General features: G+C 34.0%; 1 protein-coding gene across 3 annotated transcripts in view; it reads right to left on the bottom strand.

The window, feature by feature from the left end:
- The window catches only part of LOC145676131 (uncharacterized), a 997,262-nt gene that overhangs the window by 51,102 nt on the left and 926,050 nt on the right, over nucleotides 1-20,110 (bottom strand). For 2 of the 3 annotated variants that reach the window (XR_014129303.1, XM_081747035.1), the window contains exon 18: nucleotides 8,675-8,854. Coding sequence is in view for 2 of the 3 variants with exons in the window: in XM_081747035.1 (XP_081603161.1) it covers nucleotides 8,675-8,854 (180 nt within the window). In the remaining variant the exon portion in view is untranslated. Of the gene's footprint in view, nucleotides 1-3,093; nucleotides 3,190-8,674; nucleotides 8,855-20,110 lie in introns of all 3 variants that reach the window. The other variant, XM_081747034.1, reaches the window with a different exon arrangement.

Here is a 20,110-nt window from a genome sequence, read left to right as displayed (position 1 = left end):
AAAAGTTGTACGGTGGAACGATGAACTTACATTAAATATATGGTCTATTGATTATGACGAAAATGTTGCCGAGAAAACAAATTTCAAGTTTAAAACATCTGTTCGTAATTGTTACTTTTAAAGTCGTCTTGACGTCAAGGAGCTAGCTGCGCAATAAAAAAAACTTCAAGACCCCCAAAAGAAGATAAAATGCAAAGTAAGGAAATTCATCCTTCCAACCTTAAGGACATCCCCCTGGAACCGCCAGAAATCATTTTTCTCCAGCATCAAAGTGAGTGAGAAGTGAAAGTGTGAAATAATAAAAAACGTACGATGTAGAGAAGGTCAACCGGTAACCCGCGACTACCGCGATTGTAATAAGAATAATTGGGTCAAGTGTTAAATTTATTGTCATATTCAATTAGTTAAAACAAAGTGCCAAAATGTAATGTAATATGTGTTTGTACAGTTTCAGTGTTGTTTATTAAAGTGAAAAGTGAGATTTCGTATATCTTTTATCAAAATAATAATCATGGTATAAATTAATATTTTCTAGTTTAAGAGATTTTAATTTACTTTTCTTTCCAGCATAAATAACTAATGCTTATACAACATAATTTTCGCATTATTAAATTGTATCGGCATTGAGAATACGATTAGAATCAGCTTTTATGTCAGTTTCCCAGAATGTTCTGACCCGAACTCTGAACTGTGTTGGGCCGCGGTGGCTCAGTGGTAGAGCGTTCACCTCTGGTGCATGGGGTCTCGGGTTCAAACCCTGCTCCTGCCAAGTGAACTTTGTGGTGGACAAACACCGTGTGCGTGGGTTTTCTCGGGGTTCTCCCGTTTCCTCCCACTTTCTTCATTCCACCATTTCATTCATCTCTCATCTTCACCGTCTCCTTTAGCCTAACCGGCATAACCGTGGGACGTAAAACTCAAAAATTTCATTTTTTTCTGAACCGTGTTGTCCAGTGGTTATATGATCGGCTTTGGTAGAAAGTCCAAACTGCTATTGAAGTCTAAAGGAGACGTGCAAAACATAGAGGATCGAATCCCGGACTGGCATGAATGCCTAAGCCCTCCTAGGGAACTGCAGGACACGAACCCAATACACTCGTACACTTACCTATGATCAAGAAATACTTTCTGTATAATAAGAACTGTAGATAAAAACTACGAACCTACTCAAGAAAGCAACTTAAGCCTTTGTCATTTTCTTTTAGTTGAACACTTTTTTCCTTGCTGGGAACGTCGTCAACACCATTTTTGCTCCATTACCGGTTTCTTACCTTTACTTTTCCTATTGTAGCATTTGCTATTCTTTAAAAAGCAATTTACTCAGAATTTCCCGTGGACTTCGTTTCGATTTTTAATATCACCTAACGTTCGTTACTATATTTTAACAGTTCCCTCCCTGTTAGTTGTTCACTCACTAAACTGCTAAAATATAGAGACGAACATAGGTGATATTAGAAACTAAACTGAAGTCCCCGGAATATTCTCGGTAAATTGCTCTTTAAAGAATAAAAAAAATACTACAATGGGATCCGGTAATGCAGCAAAAATGGTACTTATGACGTTCCCAGCAAGAAGAATATATTCAATTAAAAGGAAATACAGAAGCATAAGGTAAGTTGTTTTGTTATGAATATGTGTCCTATAAGTTCTATTAGTAGATATGAACCTACTTGTTACTGTTCTGCAAAATTCAACTTTTTCTTGTCAGAATCCAGTATTTCGGATATAATTTGAGTGAATGTTATTTCAAGATTGTCAATTATTATTTGTGATCTGATACCAAGGACTTCTCATAATCCATAAATTAGGAAGAGGAGGAAACTTAGTATCGAACTACAAACGTTTTCCCTCACTTGTACTCTACAGGATGAACAAGCAGAAAATTTCATACATTATATCTTTTTTGAAGCAACAAGTTTTCTGTACATGGTGGCCAGAAAGTCCCGTTAACCCTTGATGCCTGGACATGTTACTGAACTGGTTTGTTCCTCTTTTGGGAGGAGCACAAAATCAGAGGCATGTTGGCTTTTGCATGACGGAGAATCTGGCCATTATACCCTTACCGTACCACTGCCGGATATCTTACGGAAGTCTTTTCTGGGCGTTGGATTGGTCGTGGTAGTCCGGATCAGCCACCACGAAGTTCAGACCTCACCACCTGTGATAGTGCGCTATGGGGGTTCATAAAGGGCATCGTTGCACAAAACCGTTACGATACCAATGCCGAACTGACAGAAGCTTTCACTCAAGTTACAGCTGCAATACTCCGCAAAATTATCCTGTCATGAGAATGACGGTCGACAAACTGACCTTTGGACACTTAATGTTTCTTATCTCAATAAGACTTCTCGAAAGCATTGTTCATACCATTCAGTTCTTTCCGTGTAGTTATTTATGTACGTTTCCTGGTTTATGTTACTTATTTTAAGGGATAATGAAACTTTGTAGCCACCCTGTAGATGTTCTACAGAAGAGATGAGGAGTGTTACAAAATTGTTCACAGATTTTATGATTTTGGATGTTTTAACGCGTGAGAATTTTTATTTACTAGTAATAGATATGCATCTCACCGTATCAATTAGCAATTGTACGTTATTTGCGATGAGGATAATATCGCGAAATTAAGAATGTATATATAATGTCTACCATTTGACCTGTAACAGAATATCATTTACTACTACTACTACTTGTGTATAATCTTCATCGGTAATTCTATGAACTATGTGTGTATCTGTACATATTCTTCATAGGTGCATAAACTTGTTCCTTAAAGCAAAAAAATCATATACATGCTTTCCATTTTTCCAAGCCCTCTGAATCATGCACGCCAAGGCCAAAGTCTATCTCTATGTTAGTTGTGCTAGAAAGGAATAATCTAAATAAACTAGCATGTACCTACTTTTACTGCTGTTTCCAAATTTTATTGTTAAATACGAAAAGCAGCTCTTTTTAAATTGTTAAATGTATACGCACAATAATACTTTTACTAATATTCCTACCGTTTCTAGTAAAACCATTGGCTTTGTTTAAACTACTCTAGAGTCAACTTGATGACATCCTACTGGCGTTTCGCATCCAAAAATAATTACTTACAATCGAAGCCATAAACAGGAAGAAGACAGTCCCGACTTCCTTTTCGCTGGGGCATTGGTTTACAATTTACGAAATAGAGGTTGTCAGCACTTGCTCCTGGTAGAAAAGAAATAAGATCTCGTAACGTGGCCACAGTGGCCGCTATAATAGTCATATGATCAACTGAAGCACGTTTATATGTTTGACGTTTGCTTAATTAGGTCAGCTGTTAAATGTTTCGTCTTCATTTTTATTTTCAATTTGTTCATAAGATTATGGTTCATGTTAGTCAAAACTGGTATTTTAAATTAAGATTTTACATAAATATATCAAATTTATAGGTAAAAATTATGAAGAGCCAGAGAGTTCTTTAAGACAATTGACGTAGACAAAAGTGAATTTCATTCGTAGTTTAGCTTGACATTGTTGTTTCGAAAAGTTGTTAAACAAAATATTATATACAAGCTAGTATAGCTTTCTACTGATATTTGTATTATATTGGTTAAACATTATAGAAATAGGTTTCGATGAAATACATTATTTTTGTGTTCTGTCTGCCAAATTTGAAAAAAAATTTCCGTAAGTCCTGTAAAAATGTATTTCACTAAAGTATGCCAATGAGATTAATTCAATAAATAGTACGATGTGTTATGATTTTGAATTAACTTATCATGAATTTAGTTACCTTTTCATCATTAGTATGTTTCATTCATAAAATACGTTCCTTTAATTTTGTGTGAATTGTGGCTTAAAATTTAAAGACGAAATTGAAGGATAATAGATAAACAGCCAATAAGACGGGTGTATGTCTCGGAAGAAAGAAAAAATAAAATTTGACATTTTAGTCATATTCTGATGTAATTTTGTACTACTGTAAAATTAAATTAAACAACGATAGACTCTTTAAAATCTCAATTGAAGTGTTTCTAGTGTTGCAGATCTATCTATTTCAATGATAGCACTAAAATACCTTCCAATATATTGGAATTAAATGGTTCATCTATGTCTATACATATTTCTTAGTTATTCAACAGTTTTTCATCATGTGTTATCCATTATGTTGTAACTCAGTTAATATTGTAGCATTAACAGTTCTGTGCATCACTTCAATACAACACTTTTATGCATCTAGAATAATACACAGTAAGAATTAATAATAAATGGTAATTGCGTACAATGTTTCAAACTAAATCGTGTATTAGTAGTTTAAGTAGCGTAATTACATCTCCTAGAATGCTCTTCCTTAATTAAAGTTTTATCTTTCATGTTTAATGGTATAATATTCATTCATTTTCATACAATATTCATATTTATTTTTTGATAATATTCATTTTTAATTTCAGTTCTTTGCATGAAGTAACATGTTTGTATAAATAAAAATAGTAAAATAGTATAGTTAACAATAATACCACTAAGATATATAGTGATCTTTATTATGATCTAATTTTGAGAATATTCATTTTATTTTATCCATGAGACTTAAAGAAGTGCATTTCGTTTCATTTCTGTATTTTCTTTCGTTTTACATTATTATGCACCCTTTGTTCACGTTTGAACCTCACCCGTGAGAACTATTTTGATAACGTATTCTCACATACCTTTCTTACACGTCATGATAATGTTCCAGCCAATGAGAGTACATATGAAGACGAAATGAATAAAAATTTGTATGTTGTGAAGGGTTTTGAGACTTCATTTTACGCCTGGGTTCTAGACCCATGGGCGGGACTTCGTGAGAAAAGTGGGAAGAGCGATACTTGATAGGAAAAGATGGTGGCCTAACGTATAGATCTGTGCTGGGTATTCTCTTCAATTCTTCTATTATATTTTTTCTTCCATTCATTTTTTTTTAAACCTTTGTGTAAGTATCTAGAAAGCTAAGAATATGAGTAATATAAATATAGTAGACTGGACCATGTGTGTATTCAATTCCGGATTTTTCCTCTGTGCTTGTTATGTGCATAGTTCGTCGTAGTTTCTTTTATCTATGATTGCTTAATCCATAACTTCTAATATAGTGGTTTATTGCGGTTGTTTCTAGTAAGATTTAACATTAAAACTTTAACATCCTTAAAAATTAATCGAAATCAAAACCCAAACAACCCTATTCATCCGGCATCATAATCTCGATCCCAAAGCATTAATTGCATTGTATATCAATAGAATTAGAGTACAACGAAGAACAGGAATTCTATTGTCGATGTAAATATATAATAAGGTATCAATATGATATTATTTAGAAAACTAATAAAGCTTAATACATTAATAACTTAAACTTTAATATATTATCAAACACTGTAATTAGTTTATTTTACTATACCATCTGCAATATATCAAGAAGTTGCAAAATAGAAAGTGATCGCAGGAAGTGTGGTTCACAATGAAAATATGAGATTTCGAGCTACTATTCAAAATATATAAATTTTCTCACACTATGTGCCAAAACACACTGACCATTAATTGTACTAGGACTAAAAGAAAGAATAAAGTCAGTTGATTAACATATAATGTCTTCCATCTGATTAGGAAAGGTCTGTTAATTTAGAACTATTGCATTCTTCCAGCCGGAGGCGCAGCTGATTAGGTAGAAGGCATTGGACTTTTTAATTAACAAACGTTAGCAATATCCTTATGTTTTTTCCAGTAATTTTATTTTCAATTTTAATTCCTGTATCTGATGAAGGAAATCGATGTATTTTGAATGTTAATATGGAAAAGTCGACATATTTAAATGATGAGTTTTAAATCTACCTTTTACTCTTATCAATTAGTTGATTTTTAATCAATGTAAAAGCCTATAGAATAATTTTATTAATGTACTTTGATAAGTACTTCAGTTTCGTTTTGAAATTCACTATTTCTACTGCAATTGTTTTCAAAATATCTGACTCTCAAATCAAGCAATTGGCATTAAATTTAAATGTATTTGAGTATTATCAAGCATTTCAAACAAAGAAATTAGAAAACAATATAAAAATCAATTTTTAATATTACTCAATCTAATATAATATGTGTTTTCTTTTAAATAATTAAGAAAAGGAAATATAAAAATTAATATTAATGTATAGTTTTCCATTTTCTTCTTCCTTTCTTTGCATGATAGTTTAACAGCTTGAATATTGATTAAGTCTAGCGTAGACATGAATGTATATATAAAGAAATCTGAGGATAATGAGCTCTAAAAATTGCTCCAATTATGTAAAAAAAAAACACTTTTACTGAATATCTGACTTCTTATCTTTTTATGAAAAAAAAAAGAAGAAAAAGTATCACAATAATAAAGAATGCATGTAAAAAAATACATGCTGATTAATTGACGTACAAGAAAACACTAAACAGCTGTTATCAATCAGTACAATAAGAAGATAGAGAACATTCATGTAAAGGTAGTGTCAATGCAGAAACAGATTGAAAGAGTAGAACAGTAAATTCATTTATATTAAATTTTCACTTCAGGCATGCTGAAGAAAAGAAAAAATAATAAAACAATTGTTTCAAAATATATACAGTATATAAAATTTAGAAAACAACAAAGAAACATGCTTGTTATTCACTTTCACATTATTTTATGACAGAAACTTCAAGAAATTTGCAAATAGACATACTTTCATTCATAAGAAAGACAGTGCAAGGAAGAGATACACTTAAAGAAATAATATAAAATTATAACTTTCTTAATTTACCTCTTATGAAAAATGTCTTCCTTACAGATATTCTGCTTCACGCTCGTAAAGTTACATTACCATTACATACACATCCTTAAGTTATCAGGATGTACTATAGTATTATATTTATTTCACGATAGTCACTGAGGACAAATTTAGTTAGTTGGTTATTTGCAAAATATATTGTGCTTCTAAGATACTTTCATGTGTGGTAATATATAATTTAAATGTGTTTGTATGGATTCGGATATATTTGATAATATTATAAAGGTGATTAGAAAACTTGAAAGTCAAATACATATCTTTATTATCGAAAATAGATCAATTAGAAGTGACACAATGTGTTAGAGGTGAATTGACTTTTACGTTATCAAGTTTGAAACTATGTCAATGCAATTCTTATTAAATATGATCTTTTAAGTTTTAGAGTTGACTGATAATCTATAATTGAAATATTAATAATTATTAATTATTACCGTGAATTTCAGAGTTTGGTATTGGAAACTACATTGAGTTTATGTATTAGTATTAATTAATGTAAGAGAAGTGGTAGTAAAAAATGATTTCAAACTTCAAATTATTATACAAGGTGTTTCAAAACAATATCGACAACGTTCGGGAGTGATTCCTGATACCAAGATATGACGAAAAGTATAGACCAATCTGGGTGCACAAATGTTTCCTTTCGGAGTTATAGGCTGCCGAAAACATGAAAAAATGAACTTTAAGGGTTCCATAGCTCCAATACTATGGGACCTACCGTAGTCGGGTCAAGACTTTATTTAGGAACAGATATTGCCCTATCCAAATATCCAGGTTTCAGAATCCTGTGGTACTTTCCCAACAATTTTTATAGAAGTAGTTGGTAAGAACTTCAAATTATATGCCCGTAGCTAAACTGCTTCTATAAAAACTGTTGTGTGAGTACCTTAGGATTCTGAAACACGTATTTTTGGATAGCGCACATATTAGTTCCTAAATGAGGTTTCTGACCCGACTACGGTTGGTCCCATAGTTTTGGAGCTATGGACCTTTAAAGTTCACTTTTTCATATTTTCGGCAGTCTGTAACTCCGAAAGGAAGCATTTGTGCATCCAGGTTGGTCTATACTTTTCGTCTTATCTTGGGAAGTGTCAGGAATCACTTCCCAAACGTTGTTGTTGTTTCGAAACACCCTGTATACTGAAGGTTATGTGAGATTAGTTTCTGGTAGATTCCGCAATAAAATAATATTTCTTTGAAATAATATATAATAAACTTTACAATGGAGAATATTTTGCTGAAAGTTAAAATAGGATTAAGAAGTTACTGGAAATTTTTAGTCCTAATAGAAATTATAGACGTGTTTATTCAATTAAAATGTATTTGCAAAGACATTCAAGTTTTACATGTGTTTAATTGTGGGTCAAAAATCTGATATTATATCCGTAAGTGTTAGAGAGAAAATATTATATGTTATCATGCATAACCTTTGAACTTAAGTTTATGTGACACTAAGAAAACAGAAAAATGTATAAGATCTCTATTTTGTCACACATACTGTTAGAATTACGAGGTTAGACACGGAAAAGAAATGCGTTAAGGGAAAATTGAAAAGTAACATAAGTTCTATGGATGTTATCTTAATAATTAACCAGGTGCTACTTTACGTACAAGTAAAGCATCATTTACTATTTTTATGCATTGGCCTAATTTTATAGTATCTGATATTATGGGTTTATTAACTTAAAATATTAATTAAATTATGATTACTTAATAACCAGGAAGTATTAACTTGCATATTTAATATAACTTATAAAACTACAGTAATAATTATATTAGTTAAAAATATTACGGTACCTATTTATACATTTTATTTATGCGGTTTCCATTCATTTTACTCTTTTTTCTTTTTAACGAAATTGAGTCATTGCGTCTATTTGCTTTACTGTACTTACTGCGATGAGATCGTTTTTCTGTGAAGGAACGATTAAGTGAACTAGTTAATTCTCCTTTCAAGCTTTTAATGATTTCTTCTCTATCCATGTTTGACAACTCCTGAACTATACTATTTCTTTTGGCCCTTGAGCTGGAACTTCTTCGACGTTCTTTATTAAAGTCTGGAGGAAATAGTTCTTCTGCAAATAAATAAAGAAATAAATCGTTAATTCACATTGGAAAATTCAGTTCCAGAAACTTTATGGTAGTTTGGAGGAAACAATATAGGAATATACCATGGAATACATGCTTACAGAAATAAGCTTCACTTCATATACGTGATGCTACAACATTTCGTACTATAAAATGTAATAAAAATTTTTACACAAATATTCGATCCTTACCTTCCTTTCAAGAACTTCTAGAGGTCTAATTTTTACATAGTATTTCATATATATATATATATATAGTTTTTCTAAGGTCCCTTGACATAGGATGACTCTATTCTTATCAGAGTTACAAAAAATGTAAAAGGGGAAATCGTCTCCAAATATAATGTTTTCAATCTAAAGAGAAGGATTTTTTTTAAATCGGGCGAGCCGTTTGAGCTGTACACTCTTTATACGCCTAATGATAAACGAAAATGCAACGTTGCCATTTACCTGGGGCTGGAGGACGGAAGAACGAGACGGGAGGTGGACAAATTTTGTAAGAGTATGGTGAATGGGGCTTGTTTGAAATGAGGGCTGGTCATCGATACGTTAGCATAACAGACAATAACTTCATTCACTTATGTTGTGGATCAAGGTAAATGACAATTTTTCATTTTCATTTAACATTGGGCGCCTAAAGAGTGTACAGCCCAAACGGCTCGTCCGATTTAAAAAATTCCTTCACTTAGATTGAAAACATCATATTTGGAGACGGTTTCCCCTCTTACATTTTGCATTTTATTGTAGCTATGATAATAGCATAGTTATCCTATGTGAGGAGAATTTTGAGAACCCGATATATATATAAAGGAAAGTGACTGTTCGTGACTTAATAGCTCTTGAACTGCCCGTCCGATGTTGATCAAATTTTCAACATAGATGAGATTTGGGCTTGGGATGGTTTTTATCACTTCATTTTGACGGTGCAACTTAGGGGATGGGGAGGGGAGATATATATAAAAATGATCGAAAAGACCGATATTAGTGTCGAATCCATAGTTTTCGGAGTTGCTGAGCTGAACAGTGACACTTCCGATCCCGTTTAAATCCAAATTCAGCCCCACAACTTGGGGGAGGAGAAGGGGAGAGTTATATAAAAATGATCGAAAAGACCGATATTAGTGCCGAATCCATTGATTTCAGGGTCTCTAAGATGAATAGTGACATTTCCGATGCCTTTTAAATCCAACTCTGTAATTCAGCCCCGCAATTTGTGGGAGGAGGAGGGGGAGGTATATGATAATGATCGATATCAGAGGGCGCTTCAGTAACAGTAAAAACTGATTGACTAACGGAACATACTACTAATTTTAATTCAACGAAGTGGGTAATTTATATATATTCTTCGTCCCTATGTAAATTTAAGTGTCGAAAGATATAATTAATAGGTCAGAGTAGATAGTTTTCGAAAGAAATATGACGTTCAGACTTTACTGAACATGACTTTATACATTTATTGTCATGGCACAATTGGAATCGTCAGGGACAATGAATATAAAACATTATACAGCGAACTTTTTAAAATTCAAACAAAAGTTTGTTCTTCTTGAAAATTGTATTGAAAAACAAAGGTAAAAATCGTGATTAAATCTAATTTTCGGACTTTCTGTCTGGATAACTCGCAGTAATTGTAGTTCAAAATTTTTAGTGTTGGCGAGATTGGAAACAGAAGAATTCAATTTCAACTTGTTTTTCAGCTGAAACTTCCGAAATGTTGAAAATTTAAGATTTATTGAATATCAGTACAATGTTACTAATAAAGTATTTCAGGCAATAAGTGGAATTAAAACTTTTGTTTGTAATGTACCATTACAGTTGAAAGTAATGGCAATTTTTTTTTTTACGCATCCTGTACCTAGTAATTTTTTTTTTATTCAATTTCGGTTTAGTTACACAATTTATTTACTCTCTTTACTTCGAATTAAATATAAGGAACCCAAAGGTTTCGTTAGTAACCATATTCCCACTGTATAATATATTTATTTATATTTTGATTAAGTGTAAATCCCATTTACGGATATATAACTTGAATAGTTACAAGGTTTACCATTCTGACGTCATACCGAAACATAGTTCCGTTATTGGATATAAATTTCCTTAATTTCAGACCAATGTAGAATTTAGCCAGGTACCTAATCTTTCCCTCACCCCCTCTCACTAGTCCATAGTCACTTTCAGATCCGGTTATATCTGGATTTGCCAAATTTCTATTTGCTTTGTAATTTCCGCGGCTAAAGTTTTCGTTCTGATTGGAGGAATTCTCCTACCTCTGGCCTTTTCGGCGCAATGTTATGAGAACAATCGAAGACACCTTGCAAGGAGCAGCTTGTGAATTTTGTGCTACATATTTTTCGGGAAGAATTCCAATTTCCAAGGACAACTAAGGTAACATATAATGTAATTCAATAGTTAAAGATTTACAACGGAATAGGAGCCCGAAAAATCCGCAAATTTTGGTAAAGAAGCTGCAATTCAGTGAAATAACAAATTCCAGTTATGTTTACTAGGAAGCCATGTTTGCTGCCTATCGAGAATAGACAACAGTGAAAGAGTGACTTTATTTTTTTTTTATTTCAAACTCAAGTAGGGATTAGGGAAATTACGACCTGTTTGGTGCATGTTGTTCGTGTATTAAGTAAATGTGACTTTCTATTATTTATTCAGTAATCGCATGTACGTAGGTTTGATGGTTGTAAAGTGAATAATAATAATGGCAGCTTAAGTTAGCTTAAAAGGGCTCCTATCCCCTTTTCCAAATTGAACCAGTTCTAGCGGGGGAATGGGTTAGTTATTGTTCGTTTTAGGGCCTTTTCCCCTTTCAGGGGAAGGGTCCCTCCATAAACCTCGTTAAGGTTCCCCCAGGGCATCAACTTTTGGCAATCATTATGTAAACAATTGGTCAGGTCAATTAGACCTAGTGTTTACCTTTCTCATTTTACCCCCTTTAAATTAAATAGAGCCGACTATGTATATATCGACGAGGGAGTAATGTATTTTAAATTTAATGTGTTAGGTTATTTTCGTCAACATGCATGTAACTAAATGGTGCATGTTTAGTTTAGTTAGTTGTCTTTATGTGTAGTACTAACAGTGGTGTATGTAGTTAGTAGTTTTGTGTGAGTGTGTGAATTTTCGATTCGGACAGTGTATAAATATGCTTTAATTTAGTACCATTTTTCTAACATAAATAAACCAGAGTAAATATTAAATTTCTGATTAATGAGTACAAGTATACATTTCAGTACACGGTAAATTATGCCTCCACTACAGCGCCATAGCGTCAGTTTTCGGTAGTCAATTGTTTGTTGACAGTACGACATCGCATGACTTAGTGATTTAGATTGTTTGATTTTGGACAGTTATTCTCAAATTACTTCCCGTGGACATGGTTTTCGGTTCGGATGAGTATACCTTCGTATAAAATAGCATGAGATCTTACTGTACTGAAAATTTCAGCTTGCTAGGTCCAGTAGTTAATGAATAATCCGCTGAAATAAAGAACACCTATTTTCTTAATAGAAGTAAAGCCCATATGCTGTTACTGTTTGTTTAAAAATGTAGTATTAAATTCTTTTTTCCCGTGGCTGTCGAAAATTCCATTGTTGCTTCAGTTTTATCAACAAATCAGAAATAGATTAATCATTGACAATTTAACTTTCCGTAAATACATGTATGATTTTTTTTTAAACCTGCAAGGTAAATACAATTTGGGTGCTTCGAAATAAAGAGTACGTGGTTCGATGAATGTGATCGTGTGGTGGTTTGAGCGTGATAGATTGTGATAGTTATATATATATATATATATTTATTACTGCGTAATGTAGATATGTGTATGGCCTGCGTGTAAAATGTACGAAATAGGGTGTTTATAAAATATTACTTCGTGCGAAAATTAGTAGATAATGAATGAATGTAATGATATGTTAATAATATGATATATAATATGAACGAGATGACGACCCCTATATTTAAATGGATAGGCCTAGTGAATTTTATATAGTGAAAATATGAATATGTTTACGAAAAAAAAAATCTCTCGCGTTTTGACTTCCACACCAGTGCATTCATCCAACCGAGTTTGCTACTTGAAGGTAAATTATAATTGGGAATTGTGTGTTACTTTGCATTTATGTACCTCATAATAACAGCCCCAGATCTTAAGCCTTTCAATAGATAGAGTAGTATCATGTGGGAATTACTTCTAAAGGATGACAGAAATGATAATTAAGAAAACCAACTGCTATATCCTGTGATCATCGAAAAGTACAGGTTTTGGTCATTTGTACCTTTAGCATTCATAGCCTCTCCGAGATTTTTTTTTGTTGCTTACCTTATTTATTTATTGTGCAGTGTTCATATAACTCAGTTCGGACTATCCGATTAAATTAACTGCTACTAAATATAGCGTACCCGGACGTCGACCCCTAGTCCCCTTAAGTATTTTCATGTCTTTTCTTAGTTTAATTAGATGAGGGAAATTAACGACGTCCCAGACTGTGGCATGTCTGCGCGGGGTAGCCATCGGTGATGTTTGGGTTATTGAAATCACCGATCCAAAATTCAGTTTATTTAATTTTTTTTTATTTTGGCAAATTCTCATTAGGGATATCTTAGCTATTACTCTAATTTCATTACTATTCTGGAATCTTCTAGTTTCCAAGTGGTCGGATGATTTTTTTTCCCTTTGAAATCCTAAATTAACGCCTACCCCAACCTTCCGGACGATTTTCGGGACCCTGTTGGTTTGGGCCGGATACGGTTACTAGATAATAATTTTACAAGCAATAACTTGTGAAGTTATTATTTACAAGACACAGACTTGCTCCTTGGCAGCAGGGCGCTCCTTGAGTCTACGTATTTGAGTAGACCACCCTTTTGGCATTTTAATAATATTTTGGCTAAGGATTTGTTGAGAGTGAAATTCGACTTCTGTCTTTGTAGCGTTAGTTATTTCTCACTTAAGTCTTTGGCGCCCCTATTCTTCGTCTTCTTTCTTTTCTATCTCTCTCTCTGTCTTCATTACTTAGAGATTTTTTTTTTCAAATTTTTCAACCTTGCCCCCCCCCGGTTTCTGAAACTCATAAAACATACAATATTCATTTCACTTATTTCGATCGTATGTACTAACTGAGACATCGAAGGATGCAATTCGTGGAGGTATTGCAGCACAACTCAGGACCATTTTCGCGATATTCAATCCACCACGGGAGAAATTGACGGGAAGGTACACTATGCTTTCAGATTCCTAGAAACCTTCGTTATTCATTGATCATACAACTTATATCAATTGATTACTGATTTCTGGTTTTTATTTCTATTGATTGGTCATATAGTGTGTATGTATTAATAGTTTGGGCCCACTAGTTTCGAATAACATTGATTTTTTTTTATATATACATATATATATGTACTTACATAGTTTTAAGAGTTACGTGCCTGCTCTATTTGTTGCATTTTCCACCTCTTATATCAACTCATTAAATAACACCAGCTATTTTTTTTGTATATATACGCGGATCTTTAGTAAATTGAAAATGATTATTGATTATCGGGTTTATTCATATGAAATACAATGTTGCAACCTTATGAAGGAAAAAAGGTGAATTTTGATAGTCAGGGTTTTTGTTTTGTCTTTGAGCCAAATAAATATAAATATTTATAAAATATGAATACTTGTCGAATATGAACGGTTATGTAGAATTTAAACGTCGACGAAATATTAAGATAGATATTAAAGTGAAATTTATTGTATTGATTAATATGAATACATATATATATATGCAAGTATGTATGTAATGGGCTCGATATTTACCCTGGTCTTGTTAGGTTGCCATAGATTTTTGACACTCGGTATTAATTAACTATTTGTGATATATAGTATTCCCGCGTAAATTGTCATAAATTACTTTTTGTTGAGTTGTTATTAATTTTTGTAACTATTAAAGTGGAATATAATGTTAACTACTGCATGTGAATAAAACAAGTAGCGGGTCGTAAGATAAATAAGAATAACCCTAATCCTTACCCAAATTTACTTTGCGAGTGAAATTAGCAACCTACGAAACAGTGCGCCCCTCCAACGACTTTTTCCATCAGTAAACATGAAACAAATCCTTCCCCTGCGATCGGAAACCAAACTATTCAATATTTAGAATCTTTTGACTACAAGATCTATACTAGGAAAAAATTAGTGATCTTAAATTCAACGAACTGAAAGCTGTTTAATAAGTTAATGTGAATACCGGAACATGGAAATATGTTCCCAATATCTGTGACTGGATTTGATAATTTTTCTTTAATATTAACAAACTTTGAAATTTTAGATCAAGTGCGTCGAGTGACAAAGTGAAAAATATAAACATATATGTGATATGAAGTAGTTAGTTGTCTATAGTTAAAACAAAACCAATTGAATACTCTCATGGACACAAACCACAGTGCGTAAAGAGAGTTAAGAAAAAAAAAAGGAGCTATTATCGACGTAAAAACAAAGACTCATAAAACTGTCGATATGTCTCCTATTGAGACAAAGACTCAATAAAATACTACTAAAGAGTTTTTTTTTAAATGATTAACCAATTATTTTTTTTTTCGGGCAATGATATGTATTCATTGCACTGAGTTTTAAATATATATTGACCCTTGAATTTTTTTTCCTTGTCTCGTCTTTGGTCTAATTCTTTTTCATGTAATCCAACTTTTAATATATATATATAAAAGGAGAAATGTGTTATTTGATCTTGTTGAAAGTAGCGAATTTCTGTGCATGTTTATGAAACATTCTTTTCATGTATTAAATTTTTTTTGTTATGTCAAACTAAATCTTCTTCTATTGAAATGTAATAAATGTCTATAGCAATGTAGTTAGGTTAGTTTAATTTAACTAAATACAACCCGAAGTATACATTGTCCTGTATGAATGTGTGTGTGAGTGAAATGTAGGTTTAGTATTAAGTGCATCCATTATCTTGTCATACATGTGTAATTTATTATAATTATTGGTAGTTATCAATTGAACTCATTGAATGTTAATACTAACTTAAGTTGGCTCTATGAAGGAAGAAAAAAGGACTGAAGTAGCCTGAACGAATGATCATCATGAGAGAACTGTGAAAGTCAAAATCTTCGACACATATGTGATACTCTGATTTTTTTTTTCCTGTGGTCGTTTCTAACATGCCATCAACTTCGTCGTTCATTTTTCAAATATTGAATATTAGTCTAAACCTTCTGGAAATATTGAATAAACGGTAAAATTAAACTTTCTCATCTATCTCCGAGCTAGATTGGGATAATTCGGTAGTTGGGGTCAAATGGATCTAGATCGGGGATGTATGGGTTAACATGTGTCTATCTTTGATCACCCTAATACCAGACATTCACCCAATAGCTATTGGAAATGATCCCAATTAGATAATTATTCACTTTCCTTTACCATATTCCTCAAAATATCCAGTAACAGTTTCCTCTTTAGCACCTTCTTACTTTACCTCCTTCCTCTTCTATCTTCCTCTTCCTTTCTTCATCTTCTTCTTCTATTTTTTTTTTAATAAAACTGAAAAGGGGGTCGTGACTGGGAATTCTATATGTAATAAACACGGTCATGTATTTATTTATTTTATGTTATTTTCTTTAGAAGTCCGATAAAAAGTTTTCTCGTTTCGATCGAACCTAGTATGTTTCGAAATTAAGAAATGGAAATTATATTCCAATATAATTAGGCATAAGCTGATAGCTTCATGAACATCCCTACCAGGGGTGAAGGGTTCCCACTCACGACTTATTCTGTGCATCACTTTTGTTGCAGATTTTTTTTTTTCAATCAGTTTTAGATTGACGAGCGGTGACAGGATTCGTTGTTATGGCAACAGTGGTTTCTATGACAACGGCCCCTTTTTCCAGTTGTAGAATGGCGACCGTGACAAGATTGTTGCCATGGTAACCATGTTTACTGTGGTAACGGATCTGAAAATGCTTATTGAATAATACCAGTTATCATGCCAATCAGTTTGAATTGGTGAACCGCGACAAGAATGGTTGTCATGGCAACGCTTGTTCCCATGGCAACGGATCTCCGTTTAAATGGCGACCGATAGATTTGAAATTTTTTAAGAATGTTAAAGAGTGAGGTTGAAGGCATGTTGAATTGATTACAACATTGAAATTAATACGAGAAATTTTATAGTCAAGTGAAACAAGTAGAGTCGTTGGCTACTTTGTCATTTTTGTTTCCTTTTCTAAGGGGGAAAAAGAGAAGGAGTGTCAAAATTTTTCTAAAATAGAACTAAACGCTAGAAGGGTTTCAAGGAAGGAAAGAGAATGGGAGTCCTTTAATTTATGAATAATACTTGTCTGGATAGCGAATAAGTATTTTATAGTATATGTGTATTTCTGATATATATCTTGTCTTTTGTAAAGTGTAAAGTGTCTCAAAACTATGGCAACAAAAAAGGTTGTTGTGTCACAGGACGAGTGTGATGTCACGTGCACTCAATGCACATTAAACGAAAAAGAGAAAAGATCTCGCGCCCCGCGGAGACTTATAAGATGTACCGGTTGTGGACTAAAATGGATCCACTTTGCTTGCTCCAATTTGGACGATACTGCTGAAAATGCAGAAAAAGTTCAAACCGGCGAAATAATGAAATATTGTGAGGAGTGTGAAAGGGACCGAGGCCAAATATCTCCAGCGGAGATATCTGACCTCGACGATGAGGAAAAGAGTGGAAATCAAAGTGATTCTCGGGATCAGACGGCAAACCCGAAGGAAGGAATGTCATCTGGAGGGTCTGACACGTCTGCATTAATTCGCCAGATGATGGAGATGATGAACGAAAGATTCACTAACATGGAACAAAATAATACAGAAATGAGACGTGAAATAAATGAGAAGTTTGATACCTCGAAACGAGAGACCGACGCTCGATTCGAGGTATTAAACAATAAAATTGACCAGATCTGTTTAGACTTTGCTTCTTCGATGAGCAAATTGAAAGAGCAAACATCTACTGAACTGGAGCAGGTTAGATACCGGGCCCAACAGTCTACCGAGCAGCTCAGAGACGAAACAAATAAGAAATTCAACGAAATAGATATAAGGTTTGAGAGTACAAACAAAAGATTTGGTGACATCGAACAAAAAGTTGAACAGCAGCAGGCTGAAATAAGTAGATTGAATGTTGTAATATCCGACCTATCAATAGAAACTAAACTAGAGTCGGTTGACCAAAGAATTAGTCGAATTCAAACCGAAGTAGACAGTATTAAGGGGAATATTACTAAATTGCAAATCGCCAAGTCTGATATCTCCTATCCTTTTCCTGATGGCGATTCTCCAGGGAAAATTCTCCCAGAAACAAGTAACGTCCTCCCGGGTAAGAGTCAAGTGTTGCCCGATGCACGGGACACAGCAATGTATTGCCCCCCGCATCAGCCAACCTCGAAATCATGGTTGAGTAATTTTGATGTACCGATGCAGTCGAGTGTTGTGACTACAACAGTCACTAGCGTAAATGCTCACTCTACCTTTGGAATGGTACAATCGTACAGCGTGCTGCCAGGAGGGGAAAGGAGATGTGCCGGACCGTCGGTTACTACCGTGGTGGGTCCTAAGTTTGAACCTTACATGGTCAACACAAATTACAAAACCTCTCTTGGTCATATGGGAGCGTTCAGTTCAGTGACCACTCCGTCGGTGGCAAATCCGGTGACAACCCCAACTGCTCAGGATAACGCGTTGATTCCACTGGATTCTTTTCCTGCCCCGTATAGTATGAGCTCTAAAGTTTCCCTCCGGGATATTGAACGTTTTCCCACTTTCGATGGGAACATTACTAACGGGTTACCTCGAGTTTTCCTGCGGAGACTGCAGCAATATTTAGACATGTATAAACTTACTGATGGGGAACGCCTGCAGATAGTTGAAAAATGTTTGATCGCCGCTTCGGGCGCATGGTTTGCTTCGGTTAAATACCAAATCCGGACGTTTAGTGATTTTTTGATTCTTTTCAAAGAAGAATATTGTAATGAGCACATCGAACGGCTCCAAAAGAGAAACTTACAATCACTCCGGTATGATCGCTCCAAGTATGGGTCCCTCTTGGACTATGCTTGGAAAATTATCGAACTATATTATCAGATAGCTGAACATCCCTCTCAGGCTGAACTTGTAGATATTATAGTTAACGCTCTTCCACCCGATGAGTCCCGGGCCATAGCGTCCCACTTGTGCCAAACGGTGCGAGAAGTCACCTCACGTTTAGCTGCCTTGTGCGGCAAGGAAGTTGGTGGTCCACCAAAACGATACTTCGCCCGACAGGCAAAAATTCTAAAACCGACGAAGACGAAGGTAACGGCAAGTTGCCAGACAGATTTCCTGAGTTATACCCAAGCTGGATCTCGTTATCCTAGTGGGTATGGCTCAGAAAACAACAATAATGGCCGGCGACTATTTAGGAATCGGCCCATGTTCAACAATCGCCGGAGTTATCGTCCCTATGACCGTACCAACATGGAATCGAACCCGGGCAGGGGCGATAACACCAGGAGGAATTTTAACAGGGCGTACGGAAGAAGGGAGAACGGTAATAGTCAGGGCAATAATAATAACAATAATAGTAACAATAATGTAAATCGACCCCAGAATTCAATCCATTCGCAAGTGCGTGGTAACGGTGAGCCTAGAACAATATTAAATGGCAGTGATAGACGGGAAACTGCGGCCTAATGTCATCAGATATACTAGTCAGCGAGTGAAGCCTTACGAATTGTATCTGTCGATTTCTCAGTTATAACTTCTGTCCGTTCTATTGCTATATGAACACTACTGAAAAAATTATTAAAAAACTGCGCTGTTTTGTATAATCTCAAAGGTGAAAGTATCGGAACTCACAATTTTCGAAATTTAAAGATTTTCAATTGTACAGAAGATAAACGTAGTGAATTACTCGCGCAATACCCCAAGTAGATATAATACACTGTCCTAGAGTGACTGGTAACGTTTGAATGGGATGAATGAGTGTGTTAACTTAACAAGCATCATTAGTTAGTATTCCCAATTAGCAAAATTTTGTTATTCTAACAAAATTTTGTTAATGGGCCGGGGAAAACTGTAATGTACCATTACAGTTGAAAGTAATGGCAATTTTTTTTTTACGCATCCTGTACCTAGTAATTTTTTTTTATTCAATTTCGGTTTAGTTACACAATTTATTTACTCTCTTTACTTCGAATTAAATATAAGGA

The sequence above is a fragment of the Thermobia domestica genome, chromosome 18 (genome assembly GCF_964235325.1).
Source record: "Thermobia domestica chromosome 18, izTheDome1.hap1.1, whole genome shotgun sequence".
In the NCBI taxonomy this organism is placed as follows: Eukaryota; Metazoa; Arthropoda; class Insecta; order Zygentoma; family Lepismatidae; genus Thermobia; species Thermobia domestica.
The sequence above is the reverse complement of the archived record's forward strand: the minus strand, read 5'-3'. Positions and strand labels throughout refer to the sequence as shown.